The 19150-nt window shown below is 41.0% G+C and overlaps 2 protein-coding genes across 3 annotated transcripts in view; both read left to right on the top strand.

Moving 5' to 3' along the window:
- Window positions 1–6164, top strand: part of col6a2 (collagen, type VI, alpha 2) — a 29682-nt gene extending 23518 nt beyond the window's left edge. The window contains exon 30 of one of the 2 annotated variants that reach the window (XM_063211823.1): window positions 4526–6164. In XM_063211823.1, the coding sequence (XP_063067893.1) occupies window positions 4526–5127 (602 nt within the window). In that variant the 3' untranslated portion in view covers window positions 5128–6164. Of the gene's footprint in view, window positions 1–1145; window positions 2023–4525 lie in introns of those variants that run through there. The other variant, XM_063211824.1, reaches the window with a different exon arrangement.
- A 784-nt stretch (window positions 6165–6948) lies between these two features.
- zgc:162816 (uncharacterized protein LOC571260 homolog) lies at window positions 6949–18781 on the top strand. The gene is made up of 8 exons (XM_063212606.1): window positions 6949–7102; window positions 7262–7440; window positions 9932–10212; window positions 10926–11106; window positions 12253–12374; window positions 12776–12965; window positions 17089–17194; window positions 18450–18781. The coding sequence occupies exons 2-8, from the start codon at window positions 7295–7297 to the stop codon at window positions 18537–18539; spliced, it is 1116 nt and encodes a 371-aa protein (XP_063068676.1). The 5' UTR covers window positions 6949–7102; window positions 7262–7294; the 3' UTR covers window positions 18540–18781.
- Window positions 18782–19150: the final 369 nt, after the last annotated feature.

Genomic DNA, 19150 nt, shown 5'->3' with positions numbered 1-19150 from the left:
TATTTTTCATGACAATATCCTTTTTATTGGTTATAAAAACACAAAATGACACTTTTACAATTTTGATTAAGTGAGAGTAGGCTACTGTATTTGCTCTGCTACTGTTATGTTTAAGAAAGATGACTTTTGCCTTAGCTTTGAAGCTACTATACAATTGCATTTTGACACATAATGAAAAAAAAACATTGTTATTTTTCAGAAATACGCCATTGTATGCTACGCTACTATAAACATTCAGTTAAATGACAATATACTTGACTACCATGTTACAAACAGAGGTGGACATTCTGGGTTACTGAACGTAAAAGTCCTGCCATATCATTCAGCCAGTTTCCTGAACCAGGCTTATCTCTTTCATGCAGATCCTTTATTGTGAGTTTGTCATTACCAAAATGGTAATGACCAAGTCTTAATCCGATACTTAAGACTTTGGGTATTTTCATTGCAATGTTGTTGTGATCTAGTTTTCCCCGAACGTGTGTTGGATCGCTGACGATCCCATCTGCATGAGAAAGCTACTTACATGGGTTGACTGAAGTCATCAAAGAACAGGTAGAGGGAATAGGCCTACATGGAAGGACCTTTACTTTCTCAGACAATTTGTCCACCTCTGTACAGTACACAAAAACCTAAATCTCCCCGAACATTTTAAAACCCTTTCATGCAGAGGCACGTTTATAACCTTATTATCACCAAAATGGTAATGACCATGTCTTCATATATCATTTCTCAACGGGGGCAGTACAGCCCCCCCAGTGGGCGTTGGAGAGCTCTAGGGGGGCTTTGAGAAGGATACAGTTTAGAGGGGCCGGTGCTTAGTTGGGAGGGATTAGTCCATTTTTCCGTAATACTAAGAGGGGGCGTTGTCAGTGTTATGCTGATGCCAAGGGGGTATTGGGATGTGATGAGGCCAAGGGGGCGTTTCTTCAATAAGGTTGAGAACCACTGTCTTAATCTTTTACGCAAGACTCTTGGGAATGCCATAGCAATGTTGTTACGACGTACCGGTAGTTAACATTTTTAAGCAAATAGTGATAGGGATCGTCGGCGATCCCATCTGCATGAAAGGGCTATACACACTGACACTGTGCTCAAAGGGGCTTGGCTTAGAGCCCTAAAACTATTGTTCTAACGCTCACTTGCAGATGGGTCGTACTCTTGGGACGGCTCACCGCTGTACGACGACGACCCCGTCCCAAGCACAGTGCCGAGTGTGGCAAACTTATTAAAGTCTATCCAGGAAGCGCGGTTCCCGAGCTCCTACACCACAGCCGTGGCCACAATGGCCTATACCGCCCAGCGGGCCAAGTTCTCCTCTGGGGACGAGAGGAAACAGTGGACCGATCAGTTCATTGACTCGTTCAGAATCGTCTATGGCAACATCATGGGAGAAGAAGTTTCTGGGTTGTGCCTTTAAAAAAAAAAAAAAAAACATTTGTTAAAGGGTCGACGGATGTCGGAAAAACTACAATGCAATGTTTTTTTGGGTTTTTTTTTTTAGGGTCTTGTTGACCTGTGAATGAAGTAGAGAACAGCTTTAGCTTAGCTTTAGCATGCAATTGAATCTCTTTTGACAATAGCTCCCAGCATGATACTATATTCAAAGCTGAAGGCTGCTTTTTTCTCTGCTCTGGCTAGTCATGTTGTGGCCTAACTGTTAACACAACTAACGACTAACATGTTCGTACTCATGGATACTGTATGAACACTAGATGCTGTGTTTAGGTTTTTGCCGTGGCCTAAATCTGCGTGTGGCCACTGTTTATGGCCGGTTTTCGATGTTTTTCATAATGTTGTGTGAACGCCACATACAGTGTAATAAGCCATATGTTCCGATATAGTGGTCAACACGGCATCCAGCGTTCATATCTATGGTTGACACTGAGGGCAGAGACCTCAAACTACCAGGCTTTCAAATGTTACGGCCGTCTTCCAAACCACTAACTCTTAGCTGAAAATTGAGGTGACTGTGTATGACATTGTTTGCCAATATCTGTAACAATGTACATAACAACGCTTTTTTTTTTTCCCTAAGCAAAAACATCCCTCTCCTGCTTAGAAAAACTTAACAGTTATTAAGCTACAGTAAAATACTAATGCCAGTACTTTAAAGGAGAATTCTGGCCTATTTCAACATGCAGTTGCATTGCTCAATCTACACTTGACTTGCCAGTGCCTGACAACATGGCATTTCTTCTGTCCTTTCACAGATACTGGCCATTCTAAGGGGGGAAAAGTGTAGACATGGTCATATCACCCCAACAGTTATTGCTCTAAGGTGACTACTGACTTCGGGAGTCTTTGATATATGAAATATGTTCAGACATTACAGTGGTCTGAATCTCGGCTAGGACTGAACCAAAAAAATGCAGTGGGATTGTGTAAGTCAATGGCACGGTGAGCAATGCAACTGTATATTGAAATGGGCAGGGATTCTCCTTTAAACGCACAGTGTGCAATGAGGGTTGGTCTTCGCTCACCCAAACCCTCAGCACCCTAATCGCTTGTGGAATTGCAAAATCGTGTTTCTAGGTTTATGAAACACACAGTGAATATTTTTATTGTGAAATAGATAACTGCTTTGTATATATTGTAATGTTTATGAACTGGCATAGACAAGAGTACCAACATGCCATTCAAAAAACTGTTTTGCAGTTTGCACATTAAGAATTTTAAGCCAAAGCTTTATGTAAAACGTTAGCAATCGTTGGGTCTATTACAGTATTTTTTGTTTTGTTCTGTTTTGGGGTGCATTTCTCGAAAGCATAGTTGTTAGCCTGTTAGCAACTTGGGTAGTTGCCAATGGGAAATTGTATTGCAAACAAGAGAGTAGCTAACATAGTAAGTAACTATCGTTTCTAGAAATACACCCCTGTTCTGTTTATTTTTTATACAAATCATAAGCATATCAAATGTCCAAATATATGTGAAATCAACAGCGCTGTCAGCACGATGAAATACAATGCAAAGGAATAACGTGATTGAAGTATTAACAAGCCCTGAGTTTACAATGTATGATGTACCGTTCTTGTCCAGCATCTTATACCGGTATCAGCAAAACTATGTCACCTGTGTATTCCAAGAATTTGGCTCAGAAGCAAGCCTGATTAAGTTAGCCTGGCTGCAGTGCTAAATCCCTTTGGGCTATCTATTTAGCGGACTCACCACTGCCTGTAAAAGTACAGTACTCAACAGGGTTTATCATTTAACCATGTTGTTGGAATACCCCCTGGCAAAAGATAACCCCATAGTGTATATGGTTAAATACTGTATGATAAAAATCATATCACAAGGTTGCTTTGCTTTCTGCCCACTACTTTTTCTCCTGTTGTGTATTTCAGAGACATCCAATGACCAAAGGAGCCTCAGAGAAAAACATTGTCTAAAATTTGAATTGATTTAAAAGGGTGCACTTTTTTGTTTGAATGGCATCCGGCTGATCAAGGGCCTTGCAGTAACAATAATATTTGACAACATGTCAATTATGGCATCACTTACATGCACAAAAGGGTAGAAAGCTTCACTATCGCACTTTAAAACAATGGTACTTAATATATTTTTACACAATAAGTATGCTTTTCTTTCACACTCAATACACTAATTGGGATAGAACATACTGTGACACGCGCTCTGTGACTGCAATTAATACATAGCTACAGCAAAGATATTTTATCATGCACAGTAAAAAAGTGTTCATATATGCTATACTGTTGACCAGTATTTAATAAATGACTGTAGCAAGCACTTGGTGTGAGAAATGATTGTGTTTTGATGGTTTTGTAGTGTAAATAACTCATATATAACTTCTGATACCTAACCTTGATTGACTTTGTGGTTTTGTTAAAATGTTGATTGTTCTTAGACAAGAATATATTGTGATACAATGCATTTTGTTGTGACTACTAATGTATAGTATAATGTAAAACCATGCAAGTACAGTGAGAACGTGTCACTTTGTCATGCAAACATACGTGAAAGTATGCGCTTGCTGTACAGACACCAAGGTTGTTGGTTTTAACACGGATTGAATGTATGGTGTTATAGAAGTAATTCATTCATTCATTATTTAAGAATCATTTTGTGAGTTTATTTTCTCACTTGACAAAGACCTGTGTGTGTGTGTGTGTGTGTGTGTGTGTGTGTGTGTGTGTGTGTGTGTGTGTGTGTGTGTGTGTGTGTGTGTGTGTGTGTGTGTGTGTGTGTGTGTGTGTGCGCGCGCGTGCGTGTGTGTGTGTGTGTTTGTCCTTTAGCACCTGCTGTGGTTAGCTGTGCCATTTTGTGAGTCCAGCCTACTGTATGTTCTTGCATTGCAAACAGTGGCAGTTCTGCCCATTTGAGGGCCCTAGGTGAAATGCAAACATGGGGCCCTCTTAAATTATTTTAGTTGGTATTTACTATGTTGGCTGACAGTGGACAGTTTTGGTGGGGCCCTAGGCAAATGCCTAGTCTGCCGCCTTGGTAAAACCGGCATGACAAACATCTTGATTGTTTATTTGTTTGTGTGTTTGTGTGTTTATTTGTTCAGAGCCCGCGGTGGCCAGCTGTGCCCAGCGGCCAGTGGACCTGGTGTTCCTGCTGGACGGCTCAGAGCGTCTGGGCCTGGAGAACTTCCGACGCGCCCAGGAGTTCGTGGAGCGCGTGGCGGCGCGTCTGACGCTGGCGCGCGATCGCGAGGACGAGCGCAACGCCCGCGTGGCCCTGGTGCAGTACGGCGGCGAGAGCGACCAGCGCGTCGTCTTCCCGCTCTCCCACAACTTCACGCTGGTCGCCGACGCCCTGGGGCGCATGTCCTACATGGACTCATCCTCTAGCGTCGGCCCCGCCATCACCTACGCCATCAACAACGTGGTGATGTCCAACCGCCAGCGCCAGGCGCGACGCAACGCCGAGCTGGCCTTCGTCTTCATCACCGACGGCGTGACCAGCGACAAGGGCCTGGCCGAGGGCATCCAGGCCATGAAGCGCGCCGAGGGCGTGCCCGTGGTGGTTGCCATGGGGTCGGACGTCGACCAGGAGGTGCTGACCAAACTGGCTCTCAACGACGACTCGGCCATCTTCCGGGGACAGGACTTCAACCAGCTCGCCAAGTCCAACTTCTTCGAGAGGTTCATTCGGTGGGTCTGCTGAGAAGGCAGAAGGGAAGAAGAGGAAGAAGAAGAGAGAAAATAAAAGAAGAGAAGAGAAAATAAAGAAGAGATATTCGGGGGTGGGGGGTGGGAGGGTCAGAAATGTTTAGTATTGTTAAAGTCATGCGCTGAGAGGGGGAAGCTATTGGGGGATTTTTATAAAGAGTCAGCACTACCATTTTATAGCAGATACAATATAATTGGATGAAGGCTTACAGTATGTGAGATACTGATATTTTACACTATTGTATTCTGCCATTAGGCAAATGTTGACGATATAAAAACACTAGTGAATGTTGAAAGGCAAGGGATGGGGAAAGAATATCCGTACATCAAGACACACTAAAAAAAGGAACAGGCTACTATTTCAGCACTCCAAAGATTTGTTAAATGTTTTTTAAAACAGATTTTCAAATGTAGTGTTTTTTTTTTACTCCTCATTCATGTTTCGTCATGTTGACTGACATTTACACAAAGGTGCTAACCCCAGACAGACTGGAGTTTATCTTGTATATCTTTGAACCAAACCAGCCATACAATTGCACAGAAATTGCTGTTGGTGTCCTAGGCTAATTCAGGGGATTCCGTAACCACACAGACACACCACATAGCCTACACTGAGTCACCGCCAAAGCAACACATTCCTATGTTTCATTAGATTCTTCCATTCTGTTTCTTCCATTACACATTTAAACTAAAACTGTGGCTTGAAATACAAGTCACAAAGCTGTAGGAGTTCTACTATTTCTACTTTTGTACAAGATGAGAAAGCTCAAAGAATCAGAACACTGATTTTTCAGTTCTTAAAGAAGTTCACATGCAGTGCAGTGTACTCTGGATGTCAGTGCGTTTTAAGACAGGAAAAAAATAACCTTTCCGGGCACTGTGATCAGTTGTAGAATACACTTGAAGCCATGAAGACGCAACTTGGATTGATTGTAATTGTTTTACACCCTAACGGCACTTGAAATGTTAAACCCATACATTGTTGCTGTCAGACTTCAGCGTATCAATAAAATGAGCTGTGGTAACAAGTCATCAGTTTTTTTCTTCTTCTTCTTTTTCTGCAATATGAGATTCTAAAGTTGTGGATCAACATGTTTGTTTCTGTGGTTAATAACTGTTATGCTGAAGGGTTATGGGTGGATGATTTTGTTTCAATAGATGTATTTCTAGGCCTAATTTAATGTCACCACATGATGTTACCAAGATATTCACACCTCACCATAGAGTTGTGCAATGAAGTGAGTTGGCATTGGGGTATGAATGCAGATCACACAACAATGCCATGTAGGTCAGCAAGGGTGTGGGGTAACCTTCAATGAGTAATTCTATTGAATCTAATAATAAAAATAATAACTGTAATATTGATCTGATGATGATTTTTTTGTTTAATTATTATTATTTATATGCGAAGATCTTCTAAGATATGCCTGCTTACGAACCTGTTCAAAGATACACTTCCACTAACAAACTCTTAGGACAATTAAGGCTTTCTTCAAATGGAATCAGAATATGCTTTCACTTGCAATGTAGGCCTAGGCTAGAGCATGTGTAACAAAAGAGCCCATGACATCATGCCATCTCAATCATGCAATTATAAGGCTTATCATCATGCAGTGCATATCATTGTAAACGGAGTTGACAGAACAAATAATCTGTCCTTCAACGAGGAGCGCTTCAATTAGGCCTACATATTTTTCCGTGTCACTGAACAAGCCAATCACTGTCAGAGCGCAGAACCGCCCTGAGTGGCCGCTTCATTCATGCTCTTCCATTCAACCACAACCCGTATGATTCAATCCGATTTGAACCTTGAGGCTTTCCGTAGTCATACGACGAACGCCTCTCCACCTCAGGAAACCTGGTGGTAACTGAGTAACTACTGAGAGGTTGAAGATACTGTTGCAAACTTGCCTTTGGTCGGTATTTGGTTTGTCACATCAGCAACTAATTAAAGGAAAGGCTTTGTGTCGGTAAGTGCCAAACGCTACATTGTTACCAAACGCATACTCATGCATTCTTTTGCATGCATGGTTTCAGCACAACCTAGTTTTACTCATGGCTTTTTATTTCACCAAGTTTGCAATGCCCTTTTGTGATTTTTGTGTACTTTTCGCTTTTGTTCATTTTAGGAGCGCTGCAAGCTCCGTCTTTACAGTAGAAGAATGGAGACTGAGTTCACGAAAGACCTTTGCACTCCAGCATTCACAGTTGACTTGGACACAGTCAAGAGGAACGCCAGAGTGATGCTGGAGCGATTTGAGAAGCTTGGGGTACAACTGCGCCCACATATGAAAACACACAAAACGGTGTAAGGTTAAAAGAGCACTGTCTACCTGTCTGTCTGTCTGTCTCCATCCCTTTGTAAAGAAAACCTATATTGTACTGCAGCATTGAACACTATGTTTGCTGTAGTGTTACTGCAAAAAAAAAAAAAAATAGCCTACTGCAGTGTCAGTGGAATGCATGAAGTGTTTGGGAGTCGACACACGAACACTGTCCTGCAAGGAAATGCTGTAGGACCACAGCTGCTTTATTGGGTCAATTAACTTCTACACCCATTTTGGCATTAGTCCAGTTAAATTATTGCCATGCTTCCTGGCAGAGCCATATGGAAATAAATTAATATAGAATACAGTCAACTACACAGAATAAATGTGTATTTTCCAAACAAACTTAAAGGTACACTGTGCAGGAAATGGTCAAAAAGGTACTACTACTATGCTGCTCATTGAAACTGGGTTGCCTATTGCCAAATTTATTTTTTTCATGAAACTTTACTAATTAACAAACTGTCCCCATTACAATGACCAGGATCTCGGAAAAGGCTGAAGGGCGAAAGAATCTCAGGTACTGACAAGTCCAGGGTAGTGTGAGCATTACAACTGCATGTTGAAATTGGCTGAAGTTATCCTTTAACATCATTCCATTGAATACTGATTACATGGAGATTATTTCAGAATTTTTACACCAATCAACACAAACCTGATGTCAAATGGTGCAAGCAGTGTATTTTCCATACAACTATCTTGATTTCAATGAGAATTTCTTCTGTAAAGCAACATTGACATTAATTTTGTGTATGTGAGTATCTGACTTTGCAACTATAAAATGGTGGTTGACGTTTAAGGGCGTAACGCCAAAAAAAAGAAAAAGTTTTTCCAATTCCTCAAAAAATTGATGGAAAAAATTGGAAAAAAATAGAAAAAAATAAAGCACTTAGTGGTTCGTGGAATTTCGCCTAATTTTTGCCATTTTTGGGAAAATGTGTCCTGCATCAACACATTGCATAGGCATGTCACACCGCAGGAAAATGAAGTCGCACCACAGGAAATTCACTGCATTATGGCCATTTTAATCCTTTTGTATACATGACTGACATCTGAGCTCATGCTAACTTGATAATGATATTGTGTTTAATCTTAAAGGGACACTGTGCAGGAAATGGACAAAAAAGGTACTGCAACTATGCTGCTCATTGAAACTGGGCTGCCTATTGCCAATTTTGATCTTTACATGAAAGTTTACTAAGTAATAAACAAATATTTTCTAGTATGGTCCAAGTAGAGTCATTCTTGCAGCTAAAAATGGCTATTTTTGGACATTCAAAATGGCGGACCATGGAGAAGATCCCCCTTTTCATGTATGAAAAGTGCAATTTTTCCAGTCATAATGAATACTAAAAATTTGATGGTGGTGGTAAGTATTCATGAAAAAGGTAACATTAGTGAATGGACAGCTTGAATTCTGAAAATAAACAACTAAAAATCTCACACAGTGTCCCTTTAATATGTGTTTTCAGTTATAAAAAACTTTTTTTCCTTCTATAAGAGCAGTCACACCACAGGACACCATAAAATGAGCCTAAGCATTGCGTGACAGAAACATTGCAATATGAAGAAATATTAAGGGGTTAATAGTCACCTTAAGCTTCCACAGCACTCTCCAATAACTGAGGTACTGACTGGTTAGGAGCCAGTCTTTAAGACCCTTGTAGTTGGCCTTGCAGCTGCCTGTTCACAAACATTGACATACATGTCACCCCACAGGACGCAATTTGTGTTACGAAATTGAACTTGTAGTTAATATTACTGTCTTGAGTTTTTTTCACATTCACATATCTTAATATAAAGTTAATATTTATGCAATCATGCCAAATGCTTCATACATTATTCAAAATGTTGTTGGTTAATTTATATATATATTATATTCCAGGTTTCATTACTGTTATAGTCACACCGCAGGATATTTGACATATAAACCTTTACATAAATCTTAACAAAAATGTTTCTTCTCATCAAAGACTAATATGAAACATAATGTACCACATCTTCTTGATTGACATTTGTTTTTAAGAGGAAAAATAACAGTTTTGTTGGTTTTTAACCAATGTTACGAAAAACCAAGGCGTCACGTCTCCCACCCAAAAGCACCTGCCATGCTCAGAAAATGTCAAATTAAGGAGATTTCAAGAAAGGATACAATACTTGTCATATAGATGTTAATCAGGGGTATACTTTCTGTGACAATATCTGTCATAATTACTGTATATCCTGTTTCTTTTAGTTTAACAAGACACATGTGGGATTATGCCAAACTAGTTTATAACATGTTTTGTTCAGAATTTCACCTGTTTTGAACACATTGAAATGTGTATTTCAAAGGTTTTTTGGCACACTGGATTGTAGCTTCTGACTCCAGGTTCCCCATCATTGCTCTAGACTAGAGCATGGTGTGCCACAGAAATTGTCTGCCCTCCACTTCACTCCACTCGTCTTATTCTCTCCCTACCTGTTCCTCAGAGAGTGTGCGGACATCATGACCGGTGGGTCTCGCCGCTGCATTGTGGTGTCCACTCTGGCGGAGGCGTCGTTTTTCGCCGACCGCGGCTACGACGACATCCTGTACGCGTATCCGCTGCCCTTCGACAAGGTGGAGCGCTGTGCTCAGCTGTCGGAGCGGCTGGACCTCTTTCATGTCCTGGTGGACAATAGCGCCGCCCTAGAGGAGCTGCGGAAGAGGCCGCTGAAACAGGGCAAATCCTGGCACGTCTGGATGAAGCTGGACTGTGATAACGGCAGAGGTGAGGACTAGAGGCCAGAAGTAGTGGCCAGCTCATACACATGTGCTGTACACAGGGCCGCTGACAGGTCTGGCCGGGCCCAGGACAAAGTCATCTGAAAGGCCTCCGCACTCAATGCTTACAATGTAATTGAATTTACTGTAACATATAAAATGAGAACATAAGAAGGGAACATATTCACTTATTAAAACTGAATTACATATTTTGTGTTGTAGCTGGCATCTCCCATTCACCTGTTACCTCTGAGCGTGTTATGTCATGATCCTGGCATATTGTATAGTCCTTAGTACGATATCATATCATAAAGATTACATGTTCACCTATTAGAACTGAATGACAATTTCTGTTTCGCAGCTGACATCCAACATTCTATAATCCCATATATACTGCATCATATTAAAGGAAACATATAACTTTTAAAACTGAATCACATATTATCTTGTCACCCCACATTCACCTGTTACCTCAGAACCTATTATGTATTTAAACTGGCATACTCTGTTGTATAATCCTTAATAAATACTCCATATATCATATTATAAAAGGTGACATTCACACATTAAAACTGAATTACATGTTGTGTTTTGTAGCTAGCATACCACTAGGCTATGATCCTCAATATAGGCCTACTGTACTGTCATACAGTATAAAAGGGAAAATATTCACCTATCAAAACTGAGTTACATACTGTTCTGCTTATGCCTTGTGTTTAGCGGGCATCCCCCATTCTGAAGCCAGGGCTTTGCGGCTGGCCAAGGACATTGCGGAGACAGCGGGCGTTAATCTGACGGGAGTGTATGCCCATTGCGGCAACTCGTACGGGTGCCAGGGGGAGGAACAGATCAGAGCTGTGGCTCAGGAAACCACCACACTCACGCTACACTTCATGGAGAAGTAAGTTAAGTCTCATAGCCAAGCACATCAGCAAGTTGTTGTTTACTAGCAGTGCTTTGCTGATGTGCTCAGTAAATGTGTTAGGTCAGGTCTGCCTGAAGAAAAGGTTGTGGTCTTACTCCTGATTACAGTTAAATAAAAGATGACTAAATTAATATGATGTGGTTTAACCCGTTAAAAGAGTAGAGTAGAGTATCATTTATTGATCCCAGGGGGAAATTAAGGTGTCAAGTAGCATACATACATACATAAATACAGAAGACATTACACACAAGACATTACACACATCATTACACATATATTAACCATATATAGCTCACCCAACGCAGGTCTCTCACTCTCTGTCACACTCTCTTGTCACTCTCTCTGTCACTCTCTCTCTCTCTCTCTCTCTCTCTCTCTCTCTCTCTCTCTCTCTCTCTCTCTCTCTCCTGTCTCTCTCTCTCTCTCTCTCTCTCTCTCTCTCTCTCTCTCTCTCTCTCTCTCTCTCTCTCTCTCTCTAACACACACACACCAAATTATAAGGTGTCCACAGAAAAAAAATGTTCCAGTGATTTATCACAACATGGTGTTACAAGTGTGTTGTTACCAGAATGTCAATGGCTGAGTCATAGCACATTACTAAAGGCCCTGTGACATGTCATGGCAGAGTAGTACTATGGTAATTAACCTTTCAATGACTATTACAGCGTGCCTCAGATGGTACAGCGTGCTTTAAGGGGGCTACTATGATATTATAAGTATGATGTATTTATACATCCTACAAATGTAGGCTATACATTTATGCATCCTAAATGCAAATTATATTGATTTGTTCCAATAAACCTTAGAGATTTGATTCACCTTTAATTTGTCTTAACATGCATTTTCCATTTCGTCTTGGTTTTTTTATGGCTACAATAAAGGGTAATGCATACTTGTGTAATGTCTGACAGTAATACATTTACATTTACTGCCATAGCCATTGAGCAGCCACACGGTGAGAAAGTCAGCCCTTGCACTGCAAATGAATGCACTGTGTCTTTTCATTGACTCAGTCTCTCCCATACTATTGCCAGTCTGTTGTTGTTGAGGTTAAGTTGCTGTCCCAAGCTAAACTGTCCTGAACTGGTGTTACCTAAAACTTTTCACCTCCCCATCCCGCAGGCTTAAAGCAGCTGGGATACGTGGGGTTAAGTCCAGCATAGGCTCCACCCCCTCCTGCAGCCACCCAATCTCTGACATGGCCATGCTGAGTGAGGTGCATCCTGGGAATTATGTCTTCTACGGTTAGTGTCTATATCCGTATTTTGTCTCATATGGTCAGTGTCATAGATGTAATACATAAAGTATAATATCTATCTATACTATATTATTGTCTTCTAATGATAATTGCCATTTGAGTTAATTTATTAATTTTGTCACAGGTTGTGTATCTATCAGTGCACTGGTTAAACTCTGCCCTGGTCTTGTTTGATATGACATTGATTGTTAACATAACATTGCTCTACAGTTACCCACCCTAGCCCTAATACGGCCCAGTTTCTGGTTGAAATAATAATGCGTGCTTGCCTCTGATTTTTAGTTGCATTGCTCCCCAGGCCTTGCTCCCCATTCTCATCCAGACCTAATACAACCCAGTTCCTGGTTGAAATGACATTAATTGTTAGCCGATCGCATTGCTCCACAGATGTGCAGCAGTCTCTGATTGGCTCGTGCAGCCTGAAGGACGTGGCCGTGCGCGTGTTGACTCGCGTGATTGGTCACTACCCTCACAGGAATCAGCTGCTGGTGGACTGTGGTTGGACAGCCCTCAGCCACGACGGTGGCGGGAAACTGCCCACGGGGTATGCTGTCATTGAGGGTCATCCTGAACTCAAGTAAGCACAGTTCGGAATCACAATACGCACTGTAAAGTTACACATAGCTGATTGTAGCCAATGCAACTTACAATTATTAAAGGTACACTGTGCAGGAAATGGTCAAAAAAGGTACTGCAACTATGCTGCTCATTGAAACTGGGCTGCCTATTGCCAAATGTGTTCTTTACATGAAAGTTTACTAAGTAGTAAACTAATATTTTCTAGTATGGTCCAAGTACAGTCATTTTTGCAGCTAAAAATGTCTATTTCTTTGCAAGCGGATTCCAAAAAAGTTGGGACACTTGGTATTTTGTGAATAAAATCAAAATGCTGGCATTTTCAAAACATTCAATCCATGCATAAGATGCACAATGGCACAAGGTCAACATAGGAACATTTAAAATGAGGCAAAAGCGTTGTTTTGAGGGAAATATGTGCTAATTTAAAATTTGACCCATGCAACAAATCTCAAAAAAGTTGGGACAGGGCCAAAACATGTTGTAATAGTTGGATAATTCTAAAAATAACACAAGGAGGAATATTTTGAAAGGAACTATATTGACTGCCAACATGAATGCACAAATAAAATACCACCACAGAGAGGTTGTGGCACTTAGTAGCGAAGATTTTGAGGGACTAATTACTGATCTATTACACAGAAAGATTGAGTTATCAAAATTGCAGGCATATAAGGCCTATTTCTGTAATGTAGAGTTCTGTAAAATCATTGCACAAGTTATGAGATCATGACATACCCATCATCAATAAGCAAACAATGACACTCCAACAATGACAGCTGTTGAAAAAATGACCATAAACACAACACTTGATTAAGGCACATGATGCAGACATTAAACAGTGTTGCAAGTGGCAAAGCTCATTCTAGATGGACATAGGAGACATGTTAAACTGTCCTCTGATTACAGAATGGAAAATATTTCATTCTTTTTTAAAATCATGGAGTCATGAAGCCTCCAGGTTATGAAGAAAATGAATACTTCAGCTTCATTTAGTGGTCAGTCTGAAAGACAGCATATATGATGGTAAAGGGGTGCAGAGATGCCTTGGTTATGGTCTTCTTACTCATGTAGAGCATTACAATGAGAGCTAAATGATATATTCAGACTTTAAACAGCATACTTAGCTACCAAGGCATTATATTTTGGAGCACAGCCTTTAGATATTGCCCCACAATGATGGCAAATTTCAATCTCTACTATGTTCCAACAGTGTGGTTCCATCATAAGAGTAAACAGGTGACAAAATTGTTTTCTTGCAGTCAGGATATGCCACATATTAAGCATAACAAGAAGGTAAACAAGGCGAAGAACACACCTATCAGTTGAGCTGCTGAAATCATGTCTCGCATATCAAAATATCTATCTTTTAAATAAAATCATGCCATCAGTCAAAGTATTTTAATATTAAGTCTCCTCCCTTGTGTTGTGTTTAGTCTTATCCAACATAAAAAGCATTTTATTGGCCCTGTCCCAACTTTTTTGGAATTTGTTGCAAGGGTGAAATTTTAAATGATCACATAATTACCCCCAAAACAATCATTCTACTTGGCTTTAACAACTGATATGTTGTCTATACACAATGCTCTACCTTATTGACATTATTGAATGTTTTGTAAATGCCAGTGTTTTGATTTTATTCACAAAATACCAAGTGTCCCAACTTTTTTGGAATCCGCTTTGTAAATTCTAAATGGTGGACCATGGAGAAGATCCCCTTTTTCATGCATGAAAAGTGCAATTTTCCCAGTCATATATTCTTATATACTTAGAATTGGATGGTGGTGGTAAGTATACATGAAAAAAGTAACATTAGAGAATGGGTAGCATGAGTTCTGGAAATAAACAACTAAAAATCGTACACAGTGTACCTTTAAGGTACAGGATCCTGGATCAATGTTGGGTTACTGTGTGTGTCTTGCTCAAGGGCACGTTAGCCATGTATTTTTGATCTCTCATGTATCTACTGGCAGGGCCTCTGACAGCTTTTGCTGGGCCCAGGGCAAAGTGATCTGAAAGCCGCCACCCCTCAATACATACAATGTAATGAAAACCCAATTCTGGGCCCCCTCTCTCCCTGGGCCCAGGACAACTGACCCTTTTGCCCCCCCTTGTCAGCTTCCCTGTCTACTAGTAAGGGTGGAATTCGAACCTGTAACCCCACTAAAATGCCAAATCATCAGGCCATGGCTGCCTCAACATGAATGGGAGAAGGGTCATTTGCAGATGACTAGTCAGCTGGCATTTCAGTTATCATGGAACTACATGCAATATAAGTAAATAATACAAGCAATACTTGGGCAAATAAATATAAGTGACAATGTGCATTTGACACGCTAACTTTTTTGAAAGCCCATTGGGAAACTCCAACTCCCATTGTCATTGTGACACAGCATTCCACAGCACACAAGTGAACACTGCACACTGCACACAACGAAATTGCATTTATGCCTCACCCGTGCAAGGGGGCAGCCCTCAGTGGTGCCCCATGGGGAGCAGTGCGGTGGGACGGTACCATGCTCAGGGTACCTCAGTCATGGAGGAGGATGGGGAAGAGCACTGGTTGATTACTCCCCCCACCAACCTGGCGGGTCGGGAGTCGAACCGGCAACCTCTGGGATGCAAGTCTGACGCCCTAACCGCTCACCCATGACTGAAGGCTGTGGAGGCATCCGTTAAAATAAATGTTCAGATGTAGCTGTAGCTGTAGCTGTAGGTGTAGCTAGATTGGTGTTGTGTGTTGACCTCTTCAGGGCTTCCAAGTGTAGTGTTGCACCACAACATCAGCTCTTAGGTAGATCGTTCTCCAAGTCCCCTCAAATACTCTTGACTCCCCAATCAAATCTGTTCCCAACTCTCAGCCTTGGGTTTTTCCAAGTAACTGCCAAAACACTCTAGACATTTAAATAATTGTTGCTCTTAGACATGCATAATTATGAGAAGAAGGGAAAAGTGCCTGCAATACTGCATTCACTCTGTACACACACACACACACACACACACACACACACACACACACACACACACACACACACACACACACACACACACACACACACACACAGGTGCACATACTGAATAAGAGTGCGATTAAGGCTTGGAAGAGACAGGTTTTTTTCTGTTGCTTGAAATGGTACTGTACATCAGTCCCTAGCTGGCTTCAGAAAGCTTTAGCAGACACTGGAGTGATGTCTCATTGTTGGAGTACAGCATGGAAACGACTTTGATGATAGTGTAGTCACCATGGGGACATGTTCCCTCCTCTCCATCACAGAACTCAGTGTCACAGGTTTGCAGAGAATAATCTAAACATCTCCACTGAGAGCATATCTTGTTATATAATGAATTTATTACAAAGTTTTTGGCTACAACGAGCAATAATTTGATACAAGAATTGAAATTAAAGAACTTCGTCCAGCAGAATGGGTGGGTGTGTTGTGTTCTGTGTTGGGGCTTAGTTAACACTGTATAGTGTAACAGGCGTATAACAGAGAAAAGTAGATAACTCAGGTGTGTTCTCCTAGAGGCAAACATCATCCCCTTAAAAGAATAAGAAAAGGGAAAAAAAGAGAAAAATACCTCCAAAATGCTGTGATTATCCTGATTGCATCATTGAAGGTCTATCAGCCACCAGAGACTAGAAGCATCTGAAGGCAGAATTCAACCACATGCATTTGCAGAAAAGAATGTTTCGGAAATAATAATGGAGTGACTTAATACTGGCTCACATAAAATTTGTTTTTACGAGTTCTGATGCCGAGCCAAAGAGGTATAGCAAAGTGCCAACCATGCAGAACCCCCCAGACTATGGAAAACTCATTTTTTGTATATGAAGCAAGCAATAAATAGTAGAAATTTTAAAAAAGTAATCTGACTTGGAAGTACTTGCTTGGCTATTGACGTATAATCCAGTCCAAACTTCTGCATGCGGTTGTAATATAATGTTTATTATTAATGTATAGTGCTTGATAAACGAGGAAGATATTGCACATTTATGCTGATGCAGCGCATTCTCAAGGGCTCTGTGTGTGTGTGTGTGTGTGTGTGTGTGTGTGTGTGTGTGTGTGTGTGTGTGTGTGTGCGTGTGCGTGTGCGTGTGTGTGCGTGTGTGTTTCGGTCACCAGACTGCTGTCCATGACTCAAGAGCATGGGCGAATAGAGGCTGTGTCTGGGGAGCTGGACTTCAAGAAGTACCCAATAGGCTCCATGCTGTCCCTGATGCCTTATCATGTGAGTACCGCAGCAATAAAAAAAATACAGTCAAGTCCCCTGTAGAGTCCAAGACAAGTCCAAGACCAGACTAGTCAAGTGCCGAGTCCAAAGAGGTTTGAGTCCGAGACAAGACAGATTTCAAAAAGATTATAGTCCAAGTCAAGTCTGAGTTAAATAGTAGAGTAGAGTATCATTTATTGATCCCAGGGGGAAATTAAGGTGTCAAGTAGCATACACACGTACACAAATAAATAAAGACATTGCCCACGAGACATTACACACATACTTACACATAAAATAACCATATATAGCTCACTGTTACATACATTTAGCCAAGGCATATCTCGCACACACACACGCACACACGCACACACACACCAAAATATAAAGTGTCCACAATGTCACATGTGCCTTAGCTGAGTGGCACATAGAGCCAAGACAAAGTGGCCAATAAAGTGTCCAGGAGTGTCCGTAGTCTCTCTGCCAAGTACAATGTCCATTGTATTCCTTGGAAAAGAGATGGGGGAGATAACACTGTCAGTCAGTGTTACAACAATGAATAATGGGAATGTTTCAAAGTAACCTATGTTAGGCATGTGAAGACAGACTTGTATGTTATTGACATTGAAGCTCCACTTTAGAATCTGCGATGGCCAGTGTTCCAAACACAATTAAAACAGGTCGAGGCGAGTACTACTGCCCTGACAAAATGTTTTGCAAGTTATGACGGGGCCTGTGAATGATGTATCGGTCATTTGAGATTTTACAATTGCAATGGTAAAATCAAAAAGAAAGGAAAGCACTCCAAGACACTGCGAATATTCACTAGGCATGACCGCCTTTCTTTTTGAAAGGACATTTTGGAGGTCGTTTAGAATTACCACCCAGTTAAAAGCTGAGCGTGATAACCAGTGCTTGAAGTGGGAAAAAAGAAGCGCAGGAACCCTTACTGTCCGATTATACTGTATCATCCAAAAAGAAGTGAAGGAACCCTTGCCACTTATAAAATGTGACGCACAAGATTAGCGCAGGAACTTTGATAATAACAATTAAGAGGTGGGGGAACTGAGTTCCCCTGATTTCCCCCGCACTTCAAGCACTGGTGATAACACTTAATAATGAAAACGGCGCAGTAACAAGGATGTTACTATTGTTCAATGAGGACAGAAATGTGACAGAGTGAAATGCCACTTTCAGTGATTCATTTGTGAGCCTACTTTGTGTATTTCTGCTGACCGTTAATTGTATGCTCACCGCTTTTGTGCCCCAACAGGCATGTGCCACTGCCATGATGCACCCTGTGTATTACGTCCACTCTGAGGGAAAGATAGTGGGCACCTGGACTCCTACACGAGGCTGGTGAGGCTGCTGGAGGCAGTGGAATTGTTGTATTAGAATTTTGTCATGTGAGTCGTTATGATCAGTTGGTAAGCAAGTAATTGAGCTGTTCTCAGATGTACTCAAGTAGATATCACCAGCATTTACAGTGTAAAATGTAATAATGACATTACACCGCAAGAAATGTACAAATGTACAAACTGAATGTATAGAAATCACATTTTAATAAAAAACAATATTTTGTGTGAAAATTGTTTGGGTCACTCTATGTAACTCGCCACCAGGTGGCACCCATGGCACATCTTTTCGGAAAGCGAGACTTGTATTTACTATTGTGTAAAGATATGTTCTTTCTTCAAACAAATAAAATGCTTTGTAACTTTTCAGTTGCTAGGCCTACATAATATATGTGCATATTATGCGAAAAATACAATTAAACTTTGGAGCAGCACATAGGTGCATTGCCATAATTAAATTGTAGGCATCCATCCTAACAGTGCCAATAGCAACGTGTTTTATGTGGTCATGTTTATTGACTGTGCTGTTAAAATGATTGAGGAATAACTGTATTCTGCTGTCCAGTTGATACAGTACTCGGGTAAGAAAGACGTTGGCTGTGTGTGCGCTGGGGCCTCG

The sequence above is a fragment of the Engraulis encrasicolus genome, chromosome 12 (assembly GCF_034702125.1).
Source record: "Engraulis encrasicolus isolate BLACKSEA-1 chromosome 12, IST_EnEncr_1.0, whole genome shotgun sequence".
Lineage (NCBI taxonomy): Eukaryota > Metazoa > Chordata > Actinopteri > Clupeiformes > Engraulidae > Engraulis > Engraulis encrasicolus.
The sequence above is the reverse complement of the archived record's forward strand: the minus strand, read 5'-3'. Positions and strand labels throughout refer to the sequence as shown.